Genomic DNA, 15,906 nt, shown 5'->3' with positions numbered 1-15,906 from the left:
CCCAGCGAGTCTTCGGCGGAGAACCCTCCCACAGCCGGGGAGGGGAAGAAAGGCAGGGGAGGAGCCTGGCAGGCCGGGCGAGTGACCTGCCGGCCCGCTCCGGCCCTCCGGGGCGTGTCAGCGGCGCTCCCGGACCGCCCGCCCGAGCCCTGATCCGGTCCCGCGGGAGCCTGCCCCGGAATCCGCCCCCAGAGGCGGAAGCGACCCGGGGCCATGTGGCAGGTCACTGCCCGCTCCCTGTGCCGGGCGAGCTCCTGTGGCTGGCAGAGGTGGCTGCCCTGCTCCAGCCCCACAGCCCCGCAGCCCCGCAGCCCCGCGCGGACCCCCAGGACGGCCTCCGCCCGCAGCCTCTCCTCCATGGCCCCCTCTGTCCGCCTCTCGCCCGCCACCCGCAGCCTCTTCGATGAGCCGCTGGCCATCACTGTGCAGGGCCTCGGCCCGCGGCAGCAGGTCACGCTGCGGACATCCTTGCAGGACGAGACGGGCGAGCTCTTCCAGGCCTGCGCTCGCTACCAGGCGGGGGACAATGGGGAGCTGGACCTCGCCCGCTGCCCCGCGCTGCCGGGAGGCAGCTTCTCCGGCCTGGAGCCCATGGGGCTGCTCTGGGCTTTGCAACCCCAGAAGCCCTTCAGGCGGCTGGTGAAGCGGGACGTGCAGACCCCCTTCGTCCTGCAGCTGGAGGTGTTTGAGGGCCACGGGGAGCCCCCCCGGCGGCTCCTGGCCCAGGCGCAGCATGGGCGGGTGTTCCTGCGGGACGGGGTGCGGAGAGTCCCGGTGCGAGAGGGGAGGATCCGGGCGACGCTTTTCCTGCCCCCCGGTGAGTACCGGCTGTGCCGGGCTCCTTCCGCCGCGGGTGCTGCCTCCGCTCTCTGCCCAGTGCTCCCAGGCCCGGAGCCAGACCCCCTCCAGACTCCCCTTGAGGCTGGTGCCAGGCAGAGGACAAGGGGGAGCTGGACCTCACCAGCTGGCACTGGGCACTCTTCAAGGAGTGGCCTTACCAGCCCGATTAGCTTTGATCTGCAGATCCACAGCTACATGGCCTAAAACACATGTGAGTTTGTTTTATTGACTCGTATTGGACATGAAGGCATTGATCAAAGTACCCTTTTTGTTTCCAAATGCTGTGGGAGGTGGTGTCAGCCAGTCTTCAAGGTGCCTTTCCTCTACCTGTCTGTTTTCCAGGGAATTCAGCTAGTAATTCTTTGAATAAGTTGAAGTTTTCTCTCCAGAAGTCTAGAGTCCTAAGCCTGCTTCTTCCCTTCCCAGCCTCTCTGCAGATCCTGAAGCTACCTTTTGTGGCCACATTTGTCCCCAGTTCTTCCCTATTTCTGAGCAGAAGATCAAGCAAAGCATTAGACAGGTTTGCCCTTACAGTATTTTTGTCAGAAAATAATCACTGAGAGAGTCTGTGACGTTTTCAGATTGCCTGACAAATGCTGGGTTGTCCTCCCAGCAGCTGTCCAGACTTCTGCTAGTTGTCTGTAGGAAGCCTCATCTCTTGCCTCCTCTTGGTTGGGTGGTCCGTAGCAGCCACACCACCACCACATCCCACCTTTCCTTTGCCCTGTGACCCAGAGGCTTTCACCAAGCATATCTCTGGAACCCCATGTGCTCAAGGAGCTTGTCTATGTAGCACGTGCCTTCCCCTCTCCCCTTTCTTCCCTGTCTTCCCTGGTAACTCCTCCGTGATAGCGCCAAAATCATACATGCTGTCCCAGCCAGTGTCCCGGATGCTGATGGCATTGTAGCCCTGTGGCTGGAGGTGGATTTCCAGTTCTTGTTTCTTGCCCAGGTTCTGCATGTTAGTCTGCAGACACGTGAGGGAAGCCTCACCCTCCCTTCTGAGCAGGAATGGCAGTCTCCCTCTTGGCCTCCTCCTTTCCATACTTTGTTACCAGTTTGCAGCAATCTCTCTCCGCTCTGGACTTCAGTCTCTGTCCCCGATGAACCTCATGTAAAGCTTCCCTCACCAGGTTAGCAAGGCTGGTTGCAAATACTTCTCTTAATCCCAGAATAAGTGGCTATAGTATGTTTACACTGAAACCGAGAAGCTGGAACCATCAGAAGATGAGATTTTTTTGATCAGTCTTCTGAGAAATTCACTGGGAAGAAGCCTCCTGGGTATTTTTGAAGCAGCGCTTGATACCTTTGCAGTGAATTTACATGATATAGAAAACTAGTTGTGACTTGTCAAGGGATCCCTTCCCTTCCAGAACATTAGCAGGCCTGCTATTTTGTGCTGTCTTGTTTAATCTTGAAGCAATGTAGCCATTTACTGAAAACCGGCACAGTAATTTAGGCCCCTAAGTACCATTCTGCTGCTCTATGTTTTTTTCTTTTAAAAAAGACACATTCCCAGGCCTGTGAATTTGGAATATAAATTTAAAATTGTGGGTTAATGTGTCCTGTTATGCGATCTCTTGCAGGAAGTGGCCCCTTTCCGGGAGTTATTGACTTATATGGAACTGGAGGGGGACTCCCAGAATACAGGGCATGCCTGCTGGCCAACTATGGCTTTGCTGTGCTGGCTCTGGCTTTCTACAGCTATGAAGATCTCCCCAAAGAGATGAAGGAATTTCACCTGGAATATTTTGAAGAAGCTGTAAACTATATGTTACGACACACCCAGGTTGGTTTGTTCGTTGACGCTCTCACTACAGGGAACTCTCATTAGTCAGGTCCTGTCAGACTGCAGATGGGGCAGAGCTGCTGTACTTAAAATAGCAGCTCCATTCAAGTTGGCTGTAATTAATTTGTTTTATATCTTTAACTCCCATTACAATGGTTCTCTGGGAGATTATTCCAATTCTTCCTTTTGAACTGGCCACGTGACACAGTGACACATAGGTCACATACTGGTAATTTCCTCTCCATTCAGCCCAATGTCATAACTAGGGTAGTAGTTGCCTGGAGGCTTATTGGACTTCCAGCGGGGCTTCTAGGTCTATGCTCTGTAGAATGTCCTTCAGAACTAAATGGCCTTTTCAGCCGTGGAGTACATGATAACCTTCTGTGATCCAGGTCCCAAGGAAGTCCACTAGTACACGTTTGTTGCTGTGTATTGTCTGATCTGTTTAAAATCTTTCCAAATGTTGGTGTTTGGTGAGTGTGGGTTTTAGTAGCTAATTGTGAATTTGGGGATCCTCCTAAGTTGACACCTCTTGGAAGAGAACCCACCTCGGTTCTTCATCTCCTTCCAAGTAGCTGAGCATGACAATAACTAGAATTGCACAAGGCAACACCTGGTTTCTCTGGAGAACTCAAAATAAGTACCTTCCTTAACCTCAGAAAGATGAGTAGTTGTTAAAGGTCTTGGTTGTTTTTTAGTTGCCCTAACTGCCTAACTGCTCGTGCCACCTCTTTGCCCAAAAAATTCTGAAAATTGCTTCCCCCCTGCCTTTTTCCCCCACCCTGAGAGCAGTACCATAGCCTCCCATTAACACCTCCACTGATACCCTCACCATGTTTTTAACACATTGCAAAGTTTCAGCCATGTTTTCTAATTTCCCCTTTTCCATGCTTCAAAGTCAGTGGGTTTGGAGCCTGGTGATAACGTACAAAAGGTATTAAATTTTGATGCTGTCTCAGAGCCTTTTTACCGCTGAGGGTCTTTGGATGTTGGAACAGTTATATTAGCTAACCTTCTTCCAATATCTTTAGAGGATCTCAGCACCCTGTAAGATCATTTAGCTTTCCTATTCTAGTTAATTTGGTTGTGTAAAAGAAAATGAAGGTAAGCTATTCTAGATTGACTCCAGAGGACTGTACAATTTGCTTAGAAAAATGGGTTTAATAGGTTATTTTTTGAAGATACATTTTCATGAGTAAGCTACCTCAGAATACTTCCTTTTCACTGTGTGTTAGGCACCAAGCATACTAGAAAAATGGGAGAGCAGTTGATGTGGAGTCTGCTACCCCATGTTAGCTTCTTAATAGGGGAATCGAAGACAGTGGTTGAATATAAGAAATACATTTTCATAACTGATGACAGTATCATAGTCATTGCTGACTTTGAGCATTTTGTGCTGAAAGAAAGCACTTGTAGAACAGTCCTCCCCTGCCCCTTCCCTTTTCTTCCCTGAACTGCCTTATAAGCAAAATGAATCTGGGGCTGCACATCTGCATGCTTTTTGCAAGCACAGCCGTAGCCCCTGCCTATGCTTCAGCACTGAGCCTTCTAGTTTTGTCAGGATGATGCTGCAGTCTCAGCGGGGCTTATGATTATAAATCAAGCATGGAACAGTGTCCCAGGGTCCCTCAGAGGTGGGCCCTGCACAGAGGACCTTACATGCCTATCCTTCGGGTCCAGATTCAGGACAGACACTGCTGTGAACATGGCAACATTTTAAAGAAGTGGCATGCCGTGGTTCATTGCTTGTGGTTTCTTTTCTCTCCCCTCCAGGTTAAAGGTCCAGGGATTGGTTTGCTTGGAATCTCAAAGGGGGGTGACCTCTGCATCTCCATGGCCTCCTTCCTAAAGGGCATCACGGCCACCGCCCTTATCAACAGCTCGGTGGCAAATGTGGGCGCAGTGCTCTGCTACAAGGATGTCACCATTCCACCCCTTGGTGCCGATGCAAAACGCATCAACGTCAACAAGTCCGGGATTGCTGATATTGTCGATGTACTGAACAACCCGCTAGAAGAGCCTGACTGCCAAAGCTTTATCCCTTTGGAGAAGGCTGAGTGTCACTTCTTGTTCGTTGTTGGCCAGGATGATCACAACTGGAAAAGCGAATTCTTTGCAGTTGAGGGGAGCAAACGTTTGCAAGCTCACGGGAAGGAAAAGCCTGAGATAATCTGTTATCCTGGAGCAGGGCACTACATTGAACCCCCCTTTTTCCCGATGTGTGCAGCTTCAATGCACCTGCTAGTTGGAAAGCCTGTGGTGTGGGGAGGGGAGCCCAAGGCACACTGCGAGGCACAGGTAGATGCTTGGCGGCAGATCCAAGCTTTCTTCCGCAAACACCTCACGGGCAAGCCATCTGGAACATCCAGTAAGCTGTGATGTGAGTTAGGTTACTTTACAGATGGAGATGCTGGTGTTTCAAGTTTGTTTTGTTAAATGGCTCTGAATGAGAACAAAGAACATCAGAGAATAAGCTGTTGGGTTTCTTGGAGGATGATAGTGGGTGGGCGTATGAGAGCTGCTTCCTTTTAACACCCTCCTCTAACCTCAGTTAGAGGTCTTTGCCTCCTGTTGCGTGTAGTATGGGATTACGAGCTGTGGAAAAATGATAGTGGTAAGGTTGGGTCTGCTTTGAATGTGAATTTAAATGGAAGGTAACTCATCCAAGCTGAGAACTGGGATGAAAATTTGCCTTGGCTTTCTCAGAGGAAACATGTTGTACACCATTGCTGTTACCAGAGCCATCTTTGTGCTCTAGTTTTTCTGGAAGCAGCTGTTCTCTCTTCCTGCCTCCAGTAATATTTCTGTTCTCCCTATGCACTTCCCTCTCCTTCGTTGCTCCTTCCACATCACTGAAATGCATCTGCCTTAACACTTAATACCTAATATCTTACTTACCAAAAGCAGCAATATTGTGCTTGCATCCTCATATAACACGTCTCCCATTTATAGACAACAGCTCATAGTCTGAGGTGACATTCTGGGCACATGCAATGGAAAAGAGACATCTGTACACGTTTGGAAGGTTCGTAAGCACGAAGAAACAACAGGCTTGGACCCATTGGTAGTCACGCCTGGAACTGCTGGTGGGCATCTCCTCAGCAGGGCTGGATATCCTGGTGCAGGTCCACAGCACTGTTGGATGGCAGTTTCTCTATGCCTGTATGTTCCCTTAATGCCTCCACAGCTGCCTGCTTGTAAGTGCTGCTAAAAATAGCGAGGCTGCGAGGCTGGCACGGCAGCTCCTTGAGGCATCTTTGCCTTGCCACGGAGCACTGTGCAGGCCGGTTTGTAGGAGCTGCCGTCGTGCGCGGGGAGGCCGGCTGGAAGTGGCGGTGGGGCGGTGGCGTCGCTGTGCTGGGAGCTGCTCTCTCTCCCACTGGGCCCTGCAGGCCTCCGGGCTTCACTCCTGCAGCCGGCCCCTCTCACCCCCTGCCTGGGGATTGTCGGGGATGCTCGGCACCCCAGTATGAGCTTGAAAGAAAAAGCACTGAATATTGCTCGTGGGGTGCTGGTGAGTTTGCACTATCGTATAAAAATAAGTTGTTAACAGGTCAGTGCCTTACGAACGCCAGCTGAGTGGATATAGGCTAAGTGGCTGTTGGTGTTTTATGTGAATTCTATAGGTGTGTTTATGCGTTCTGCGTTCACTGTAATTTTTAATGGATTAAAATGAAACGTTAACCTCTACAGATGGTTTGGGGGAAAGCTGCGGGGGCGGGCGGGGGAAGCGGGAGGCGGTGCGGAGGCGGGCACGGCCGCGGGGGAGGCGGCCTTTCCCGCCCCGCCCCGGCCCTGCGCTGTCGCTGTGGCAACGCGCCGTCCGGGCGGGGGGAGATGGGCTCTGCTATCGACTGAGGCTGCCTGGAGGGGGCGGCGGCCGCGCTGCCGTTATTGCCGCTGGCGCAGCGGCTCTCGGCCACCTGCCGCCGTCATGTGGAGAGCGGTCGTCGTCGCCGCCGCCTCGGCTCCGGCGCGGGCCCTGTGCCGTGCCCCGCCGTTGCCCCCCCCACCGCCGCGGCGGCGGGCTGTAAGCGTAGCCGTGTCCCCCACCGCCGGCTTGGCGGACGAGCGGCTGGAGACGCGGGTGGCGGGGCTGGGCCCGGGGCAGCCGGTGACCCTGCGGGCGGTGGCGGCCGATGAGCGCGGCTGCCTCTTCCAGTCGTGCGCGCACTACCGGGCGGACAGCCGCGGCGAGCTGCACCTGGGCACGGACGCCTCGCACGGCGGAGACTACACCGGCGTGGAGCCCATGGGGCTCTTCTGGAGCCTCGCCCCCGCCGGCATGGAGCGGCCGTACCAGCGGCTGGTTCCCCGCAGCACCGACACGCCGATGAAGGTGGAGATGTTGGTGCACCAGGGCCACAGCCTGCCCGGCGCCCTCCCCGGGCCGGTGGTGGCCAAGGCCGAGGTGGAGAGGTGGTTCACGGCCCCCGGCGTGCGGAGGATCCGGCTGAAGGAGGGAGGTGTAAGGGGCTCCCTCTTCCTGCCGCCGGGTGAGTGCCCCGGCCGGAGGCCTTCGCCCTGGGGCGGGCGGGAACCCCCGGCTTCTCTGTCCGGAGCAAGGAAAGTCTCTTTTAAAAGAAAAACATACAAAGGATGTGACCCAGGAAATCCATATTCCGTAACAGATATGAACGCCGCCCTGCAGACAGGTGGCCGGTTTTTTTTCCTTTGAAATCTTACAGAGACACTTCCAAAGGCTTGTCGGGACACGGCACAGCCTGTGCGTGGCGACACTGCCAGGGCAGCCACGGGCAGGTGGCTCTTGTGGACAGGCAGAGGGTAAACGAGTATAGGGGTTGTAGAGTTCACCATGTCGCTGCTGTCAGCCTACGATTTTTCAGTAGGTTTGATGTTTGCTCTGGACTACCAGAATCTGTTTGGAAAAGCTGATATGCTTCATCATGTGAGCCTGTGCTAAATCTCCCAAGGATTTTACCCTGAGTAGGATCGAATCGAAAAGGTACTTTTCTTTCCTCTGAAACACATGCCAGTAAGTAGAGCAGCAGAAGAGATTCTAGAAAATACTACTCTTACACCAGAGCCAAAGCTAAGTTAATAGTTGAGTTACTTTGGCTGTTCTGTGGTATGAAGGCAAAATGGATTTCTGAGGAAGTTCTACCTGTTCTGCTTGTGGGATGCTTGTGCTTTATGAGGTGTGGTATTCTGATGGACTGCTAGTGGTGTTGGAAAATGAAACCTTACACCAATGATGGTGTTTGTACAGTTGAGCCATGTTTTAAACTTATTGTATTTCCCTGAGCGTTGCGCTACTAGAACTGCCCTCCATATTACTTCTAATTTATAACAACTTGGTTCAGTAAATCCTGTAAGTACCACTACAGTTATTAGGGATTTAAGTCTTTTCAGTGAATGATTTCCACACCAATAATCTTTTTAGATACGGATCCAAAGTCCACTGAAGAAGAAAACAACAACAGAGATTGAACTTTGAATTTTGGATCAAATGTTTAGTCAGCATTCTGGATTTTCCATCACTGAGACATGGTTGTTTTGATATATCCTGCCTTAGAGGATGAGCTGGATTTCTGCTGAGCTCAGTGGGAATCCAGAGATCTGCAAGATGCAACTGCATTTTCCCTTTAGGAAGTCTGGCATTGTAATAGTGTGGAAGTCTGAAATCGGTGCTTAAATGATACTGGCATCTTTCTTGATGGAAGATCCAGTTATGGCATTACTACCATGCCTTTCTTTGCTCCAGGGATGGAAAAATGTTAATATTATTAAGATAGGAATCTTAAACGTGAACCGTTCTTAGTAAAAGTGAGAAGACATGAGTGGGCTTATGCTGTAATTTTAATATGAAAGAGGCTTCTCAATTCAGGCATAAGAGTTAAAGATGTGGGGTTTTCTTGTTTGCTTGTTTTTAAGCAGTAGTAAAGTTGTGTAGCCCATTTTATCCTGCTTTTTAGTGTGCTATGCAGAAACTGTATACTTGGGCATGTGTAGGCACTCAGGAAGGCAGTCCAGGCTCCTTGTGTAAGTTAAAGTTTGTCTTCATGAGAGAGAAACACATTCATGCTTGACTGTGTTCTGATCACCTGTTCTTGCTAGAAAGCTTTCCAGGTAGGGGTGATAAATGAATAAATACTTTTTTTTTCCTAGCCATCTAGGCTGACGGTTGTTAACTAAAGGTTAAGGCATTATGATAAATTTATCCAGACATATTTTCTCTCAAGTAGAATACTGAACTTCTGTGAAAAATTTCAGAACTAAAAGAAAAAGAACCCAAAAGCATGTTTCAGTCCTTTTCTGACTTCCTAATGCTGTAAGTTAGGAGTTTTCCGCCATCTAGCATGTCTTGTCCAAAACATCCTTTTCTCAAGCACCTTGAAATGCCAGAGATCTTTTCTTTATTGCATATAGGTAATGCCGGAGAGTTAATGCACTCTTGCACAAGCAGGTGCTTTTTCTGCCAAGATAGTTGTAGTGAGCTGGATCCAAGTACATATGTGGTGATACCTGGTGGCCGGGGAAAAACAAGAAGTAAAAAAAGAAATTGCCTCCTGGGATCTTTATAGTTCCAAGAGGTAGTATCCCTGGCCTTTTAACCCAAGATCTGCTGGCATGGCATGCAGTAATATCACAACACGACTTTAGCTGCAAAAGCATGCTCGTTTAAAATTGTGGTTCTGATTATTTCTGTAGTTTTGTGGGACTGATTGTACACATGTATATGGATGTTCATCTATACATCAGTCACGCGCACATAAGCACACCCATACGCTCATTTTCACCCTCTGTCTCTTCACATCTGCAGTTGCAGTTCTGCTGCCAAGGGTTACAGTGCTAATGTTGAGGTAGAGCTAGTAAGCGTAGTTGATTTCATCTAGCAATGGGTGTCTCTGCTGTGCTTTGTTCAATGCACGTTATTCCAGAGTTTGCGTAAGTTTTGTAGAATTTACTTCCAGGACTTGGTGCTCATGCCTCCTTAGTAAGGAGCTTGCACTTTGCTAATTAAGGTATGACTTCTTTGTGGGAAAATAGCTGATTTAGGGTATGATTGTTCTGAGGGTAGGAGGTTAAGACCATTGAAAAATACATTTAGAACAGGTTTAAAAAAGTTTAACTGTTCACATGTTTTTACAGGAAGGTAAGGACCTATTCTTAGTTTGAAATAGCTGAAGTGGGATGCAGCACTGATCCTCTAATCTCTGCTGTGCAAATGGAAAAATAATAAGTATTAATAGAAAGTGTCTTAAGCCTTCTATATTTTGTTGTTCACTCTTCACCAGATAGTTTTTAGTGTCCTGTTTGATAACTTGTCCTCTGTACCTCTTCTTTTTAATATAGGGGATGGCCCCTTTCCAGGAGTGATTGACATGTACGGTGATGAAGGAGGTTTGATTGAATTTAGATCCAGTCTCCTGGCTACCCATGGTTTTGCTGCTCTTTCTCTGCCGTACTTTGACTTTGAAGATCTGCCTAAGGTCATGAAAGAATTCAACCTCGAGTACTTTGAGGAGGCAGCTAGATTCCTACGGCGTCATCCGAAGGTGAGTGTAATGAGACATCTCTCAGGACAAGGGAGGATTCACCAGTCATGCCGAAGTGGTGGTGGGGGGGTTTTTTTTGGAGTATCAGTTTCTGCTGGGCAGGTTTAGGCCCAATAATGGAAAAAGTGTAGGTCCTGCATAGGCGGCTATGCATATGACTGCGGAGAGTGAATTTCTTCCAGTAGAAGCTGTCTGTTAAATAAATTCATGCTGGAAACTAGAAGATTCTTGATCATTAGAACAGTGAAGTGCTGGAATATCCTCCAGACAGGAGTGGTGATAAAGATTTTTTTTTTTTTTTTAACTAAAAGCAATTAGTTTGAGAGAATGATCCTAAACTGCTCAATAGTCAGCAAAGGAATGCATTTGATGACTTGGGATGTTGCTTTGAGTTTTACTTTCCAGGCTAGAAAAGGACAAGACTAAATACTATTCTAATCCTTCAAATGTCATTGTGAGGTTACTTTATTTGCCTGAGACATATATAGCAATAGACTGTGCTTGAATTTTCTGCTACCTGTTTTGGGAAAAAGAGAAAATATTTGCATCAAAATGTGTAGTACGGACTAGGTGAGGTCCAAGTGATGGTACTTCTTGTGCCTGTCTCTGTTATTTTGTGGAGTTTGACAGCTCTTGTTATCTCTGAAAAATAAGACACTAAACAGAGGGAGGAGCCTGGGTCCAGGCTGTAGCTTTCCAACAGGTCACATCAATAATAAACCTAGCTTTTTTTTTTTTTTTAATAACACAACTCCAAAGGCATTTAATGGATAATCCCATTATAATGCATATTTCCTTTATTCCTTTCTTCCTCTTCCCCACCCCCTACCTTATCTGAAGGTGAAGGGACCAGGAGTTGGAGTGATTGGGACTGGCAAAGGGGCGGAATTAGGACTCTCCATGATCACCTTCCTGCCAGAAGTGGTGGCTGCTGTCTCTATCTCCGGCTGTAGTTCAAACACAGTTGCAGACCTCCATTATGGTGAGATGACTCTGCCTGGGCTGCGTTTTGATATGAATAAGGTCAGTGTTTCTGACACTGGTGTATTTGACACTTTTGAAGCTCTGGATGACCCAACGAATCCTGCTAATTCTCCTTGCATGATCCCCATTGAAAAAGCAGAAGGTCACTTTCTCTTAGTGGTAGGGGAAGGTGATCGTATGTGGAAGAGCTCCTTATATGCTGAGCTGGCAATGGGGCGTCTACGCCAGCATGGGAAAGAAAACTTTGAACTCTTGAGTTATCCAGGAGCAGGTCACCGGATTGATCCTCCTTCTACTCCATTTTGTCAGGTAGCTATGGATCGTGTTCTGAGGGTACCTGTTCTGGGGGGCGGAGAGAGCAAAGCACATGCCCATGCACAGGAACACTCCTGGGGAAAGATTCAGGAGTTTCTGCACTTGCATTTGGGATGAACACTTAAGCACCTGGAAACTGTTGCAGAACTGCAGAGGACTGAGCTTGAGCCACCAAAATGACTCTTGAATTGGAGGGACTGACTGAGAAAAGCTTTGAAATCTTAAATAACCAAATGACTACTTAGATACAAGTATGAATCCAAAAAGAAAGGGATTTATTTGGACTAGCCTAAGTTATTTTAACTAGGTACACAGAGGAGAAGTGAAATAATAAGTAGGCTGCACTGTAGTACAAATTTGACAGTGTGAATTGGTCATGATATCAAGAAACAAGTATCTGAAGAGAGTAGTAGGTACTTTCTTGCTTGCAGTATTTAGGACTCAAAGAATTTAACAGCTAGCCTGCACCCTCAGCAATGACAGACTGGCTCACACCTGGGGAATGATGGCAACCCACAGATGATCAACTTTGACATCTAAATGATGAATGATTCTGGCTTTGGGTCGTAAGTTACCTTAGCCCAAAACTCTCAGATTTACAGCCATATACACTTTGCAAATGTTTTCTATTTACATGAAGCTGAGGATGTCTATTTGTAATGAGGCTTGTACACCTTGACCTTAGGTAGTGGTCTTCCGGTGACACAGTCTGTTTCTTTCCAACAAAAACTACCTGTAGAGCGGGAAAATGAAGAGTACTTTTCCTGTCATCCCAGGAGAATGACAGCACTAGCACTGTCTTGTATTAGGGATGTAACCATCTGTTCCTAGAACATCTTGGATTGGCATTTAATGCTCAGGGTATTAAAATTCTGTTGGATAGGTTAAAGCACAGTTAAATGCAGTTATGCTATGTGCAAGTCTTACTTCTCTCTTCGTTGCTTGTTTTAAACTAATAACATCTGCCATTAAGTTAGGGTTTAATTACTTATGGAACTCTTTAGTAATGATGTCAACAGATGCTGACAGCTGTTCTTAGGGAGGAAGTGGAGTTGAGAGACAGAAAACTTAGCCACAGAAGATTAAGACTGTAAAAAGCTGTTACCTTATGACATGCTGATTAACTTAGAATCATAATGCTTAAAAAACACCTCCCTAAACTGACAACCCTTCCCCTCAAAAAAAACCCTAACCCAAATCTAGGATATCTTTTCCATGACTGCCTGAGATTGGTTTTTTGAATCCTAATTAATTTTTGGCTAGTGCCTTATTTTTCCCCACCATTCAGGTACAAAGAAACAACTTCTTCCCAAATGAGTTGTTCTCCTGAGAGGGTCTGGCTGGAATGGTGCCAGTGCTGAAGGCCTGTTTAACCAAGGGCCTCTATCAATACAGTTTCTCCTTCTAAGATCATTTTGTCAGACCAGTTTGAGGGCTGCCCAGGAAGATACGAAACCTTCATTTATGGTACTGAATTTTGCTTTGCTCTCAGGGATCTTTTCTCTCCAGTTAACTGTCATTATGCTGCTGCTCAGGGCTCATTGGCTTTCTGCAACTCTTATTACGCCTTATCATTTGATTGAAGTCACACATACTCCACATGCCATTGCTGCCAATCGAACAATTTATCCATCCACTCCTTACAAGAGAAGCTCCATCCTGCTCACTCCACACAAAATGTCTTCATGCCTAGTCTCTCTAAACTCCGTCACCAGCTGAAGAGGCCTTTGCAGAGTCATATTTAGTGCTTGAACCCTGACAAAAACCGTCAGCCCCAGGACCTTCTGTCCAGGACCACAGCCTGCTGTGATGTGCATGTTGGTGTCACCCATGCTTAGTACCCTGCCTTTCTTCCAAACTCACTCCAAGTTGCAATCATAGAGGAGAGGGTTGTCTGAAGGTTTCTGTTTGTTCGGTCTGCCCTGTCATATGCACCTTCAGTAGCTGGAGCTGTGCAATTACGGTAGAGCAGCGCCTCCCGCAACCCTGTTTTGTTACCCTCCCAGTACTGGTACGTGTGTCTCCATGCTGCAGTCCTACCTCAGCATATCCATTGCCATGCAAGATTGCAAGCTGGAGGTTCAGGAAGTAAATGTTAAGTTGTAAAGAAAACAAAAACCAGGTACCTTAAAAGTCCTCAGACTTCATTTAGAAAGCACAAGCCTTTAAAATAATTCAGTGTTAGATGTTGTCAGATATATGCAATTTGAAGAAGTAAAATACTTCCTTTATTAAAAAGCAAGCCTGTGTAAGAGCTTGATGTTATATGTTTGTTTCTGAATAGTTCATTTGTTTGGAAAGCTGAATGATATTTTTTTAAACAAAGGAGGAGAAATAAAAAATATAATTTTACTGTGAAGATCCTTTTGTGAACAGGTCAGGGTATTCCTGGACAAAGTAATTCACAGAAGTATCTGCAGAAAACCAGCCAACTTTTGCACTAGTATTTTGTGTATTTACAATGCTACTTGGAGACCAAAGATTCGTTGCAGACACTCCGCAGATAATGATGTAGCTGTTTCCTGAAGTGTACATTCAACTGAGTACCTGATTACGGCCTTAGTTAAAGCGACATTATTTATATTGTTTTGCATTCCTTACCAGGTAAAACTCCCGTAGCGTTTCACTGGGACTGTTGCTTGGGTGGCTGGATTAGCCTCACTAGCTAAATCTGGGGTGTCCCGAGGCACAGCCAGCCCTGCGGTTCCGGGCGCACCCCGAGCCGGCCCTACGCCGGTGCGGGGATCTGACAGAGCTCTGGCCAGCCGCAGGGAGCAGCTAGCGAAGCCTGAGCAGCTGTTGCGGCAGCGGGACGGCTCCCAGGGGCGCTGGGACCCGCCCCGGCTGGAGCGGGCCGCTGCGAGGAGCGGCCGGCGGCACCGGGGTGTCCCCGGGGGCCGCACCGCCGGTGGAACGCGGGGGCGCTTGGGGCTGGCACTGCTTGTCGTTTGCAAATTGTTTTAACTTTCTTCACGGATTGGTTTCAATAAAAGGTGTCTGATCACGCTCCCGGGGTGTTTTTAACCGCTACGATCGGAGCCAAGCGGAGGGCGTGCGGGCGGGCGGCGTCCGCAGCCGGGGAGGGTGGGTCCGCCCGCCGCACGGCGCCGCCAGGGAGCGCCCCGCGGGAGGACCATGGCCCCCCAGCTCCGCTACGGCCCACAATGCGTCGCGGACCGCCGCCTACGCGACTTCCGGGATGGGACTTTCTCTGTGGCAGCGCATCTCTATGATCGCCAGGTGTGGTTGCCTTTGTGCTCGCCCCCCTCGCCCCGACGTGCCCGTGGCGCTGCGCATGCGCGGGAGGCGGCCGCGCCATAGCAACCGGAGCGTTAACGGTAGCAACGACAATGGTGGGTCCCTTCAGCGCCGCCGCGGGCGCCTAGCGGGGAGGGCGCTGGGCCTGCCGGGGTGGTGGCTGGCCTAGCGGCTGCGGGCAACACAGGGGGCTTGGGGAGAGCCTGGGCCGGGGCTTCCCCGGGACCTGGCGGCGGCTGTGGGGAACACGACGACCGGGGCCTGCTCGGGGATGGTGCCACACTCCTGGCGCGGCGGAAGGGGCCGGGGCGGGGATGTGTGAGCGGCGTTCCCCCAGGGCTGCCTCCGAGCAGTCCCCGGGGCCCGGCTGTGGCAGTGCCGCCGCCCCGGTGCTGCGTGAGCGGCAGCGCGGAGCCGAGCCCTTCGCTGCCGGGGCTTCTCCGAGCTTGTCTTTGGCGCCGGGCAGCCCGGGCACGGCATAAGCTGGCCAGAAGGCAGCCCAGTGCTCGGGGCGTTGGCTGCCGCGGGGGAGCTGTGGCCTGTTACTGTGCCTTGGAAAAGGGGGATTTCAGGGGTAGATAAAGTAGTGAGGGGTCTGGGATGCCATCCTATAAAAACCTGAGTTAGTACGTGTTCTTAAGGCAGCAGTATCTGCGATTACTAGAGCGAGTAACCTGGTATCTGTTGCTGTGCAAGTATGATTTGTTCAATTTACCATATAAATAAATGTTTGCAAATGAAGGCAAAGTGTCACTGTTTTACTTTTTCTTGAGGGTCTGAATTTTGTGAATATTTTGTGTCCCAACAGCCATGTTTTGGGGGGAAAAATACCTTTTTTAGTTACAACTTTCATATGTACAGGGATGGGCTTTTTTTCCCCTTAAGGTATTATGGTTCTTGTTCTTGCCATGTTGATGGTGACTCTTCAGGGTGACAATTGCAGCTATTGATCATTTGGCATTTTGAATATTTTAAGTACTATGACTTTCTTTAGTCTAAATACCTGTAGGAAATTGTTCAATATGGAGGTAGAGGAACCCTGAAAATAGACTTCTCAGAGGGAGGTTTCCCTTAAGTAACTTCCTGTGGCAGAAGATACTATGATTTATCTACAGAAACTTCAAGTGCACTTCACAGAACAAAATGAAATCCCTGGTATGTGTTCTCTTGATAACCCACTATGCTGACTTTTCGTATTTC

At 49.1% G+C, this 15,906-nt stretch overlaps 2 protein-coding genes across 8 annotated transcripts in view; both read left to right on the top strand.

The window, feature by feature from the left end:
* Nucleotides 1-134: 134 nt before the first annotated feature.
* Nucleotides 135-6,291, top strand: LOC137662147 (acyl-coenzyme A thioesterase 1-like). The gene is made up of 3 exons (XM_068398240.1): nucleotides 135-817; nucleotides 2,427-2,629; nucleotides 4,403-6,291. The coding sequence occupies exons 1-3, from the start codon at nucleotides 214-216 to the stop codon at nucleotides 5,006-5,008; spliced, it is 1,413 nt and encodes a 470-aa protein (XP_068254341.1). The 5' UTR covers nucleotides 135-213; the 3' UTR covers nucleotides 5,009-6,291.
* Nucleotides 6,292-6,542: 251 nt separating this feature from the next.
* Nucleotides 6,543-15,906, top strand: part of LOC137662197 (dynein axonemal light chain 1-like) — a 31,853-nt gene continuing 22,489 nt past the window's right edge. For 5 of the 7 annotated variants that reach the window (XM_068398326.1, XM_068398327.1, XM_068398325.1 and 2 more), the window contains exons 1-3: nucleotides 6,543-7,125; nucleotides 9,947-10,149; nucleotides 10,990-11,172. In XM_068398326.1, the coding sequence (XP_068254427.1) occupies nucleotides 6,564-7,125; nucleotides 9,947-10,149; nucleotides 10,990-11,172 (948 nt within the window). In that variant the 5' untranslated portion in view covers nucleotides 6,543-6,563. Of the gene's footprint in view, nucleotides 7,126-9,946; nucleotides 10,150-10,989; nucleotides 11,173-14,620; nucleotides 14,802-15,906 lie in introns of those variants that run through there. The other 2 variants (XM_068398330.1, XM_068398329.1) reach the window with 2 other exon arrangements.

Source organism: Nyctibius grandis, chromosome 4 (assembly GCF_013368605.1).
Source record: "Nyctibius grandis isolate bNycGra1 chromosome 4, bNycGra1.pri, whole genome shotgun sequence".
Classification (NCBI taxonomy): Eukaryota; Metazoa; Chordata; class Aves; order Nyctibiiformes; family Nyctibiidae; genus Nyctibius; species Nyctibius grandis.
The sequence above is the reverse complement of the archived record's forward strand: the minus strand, read 5'-3'. Positions and strand labels throughout refer to the sequence as shown.

Bases quoted from the DNA above. Each gene is read 5' to 3' on its own strand.
- LOC137662147 (XM_068398240.1), top strand. From the start codon at position 214: ATGTGGCAGGTCACTGCCCGCTCCCTGTGCCGGGCGAGCTCCTGTGGC. The intron at 818-2,426 runs GTGAGTACCGGC...GATCTCTTGCAG, and splicing joins GACGCTTTTCCTGCCCCCCG to GAAGTGGCCCCTTTCCGGGA. The intron at 2,630-4,402 runs GTTGGTTTGTTC...TCTCCCCTCCAG, and splicing joins ATATGTTACGACACACCCAG to GTTAAAGGTCCAGGGATTGG.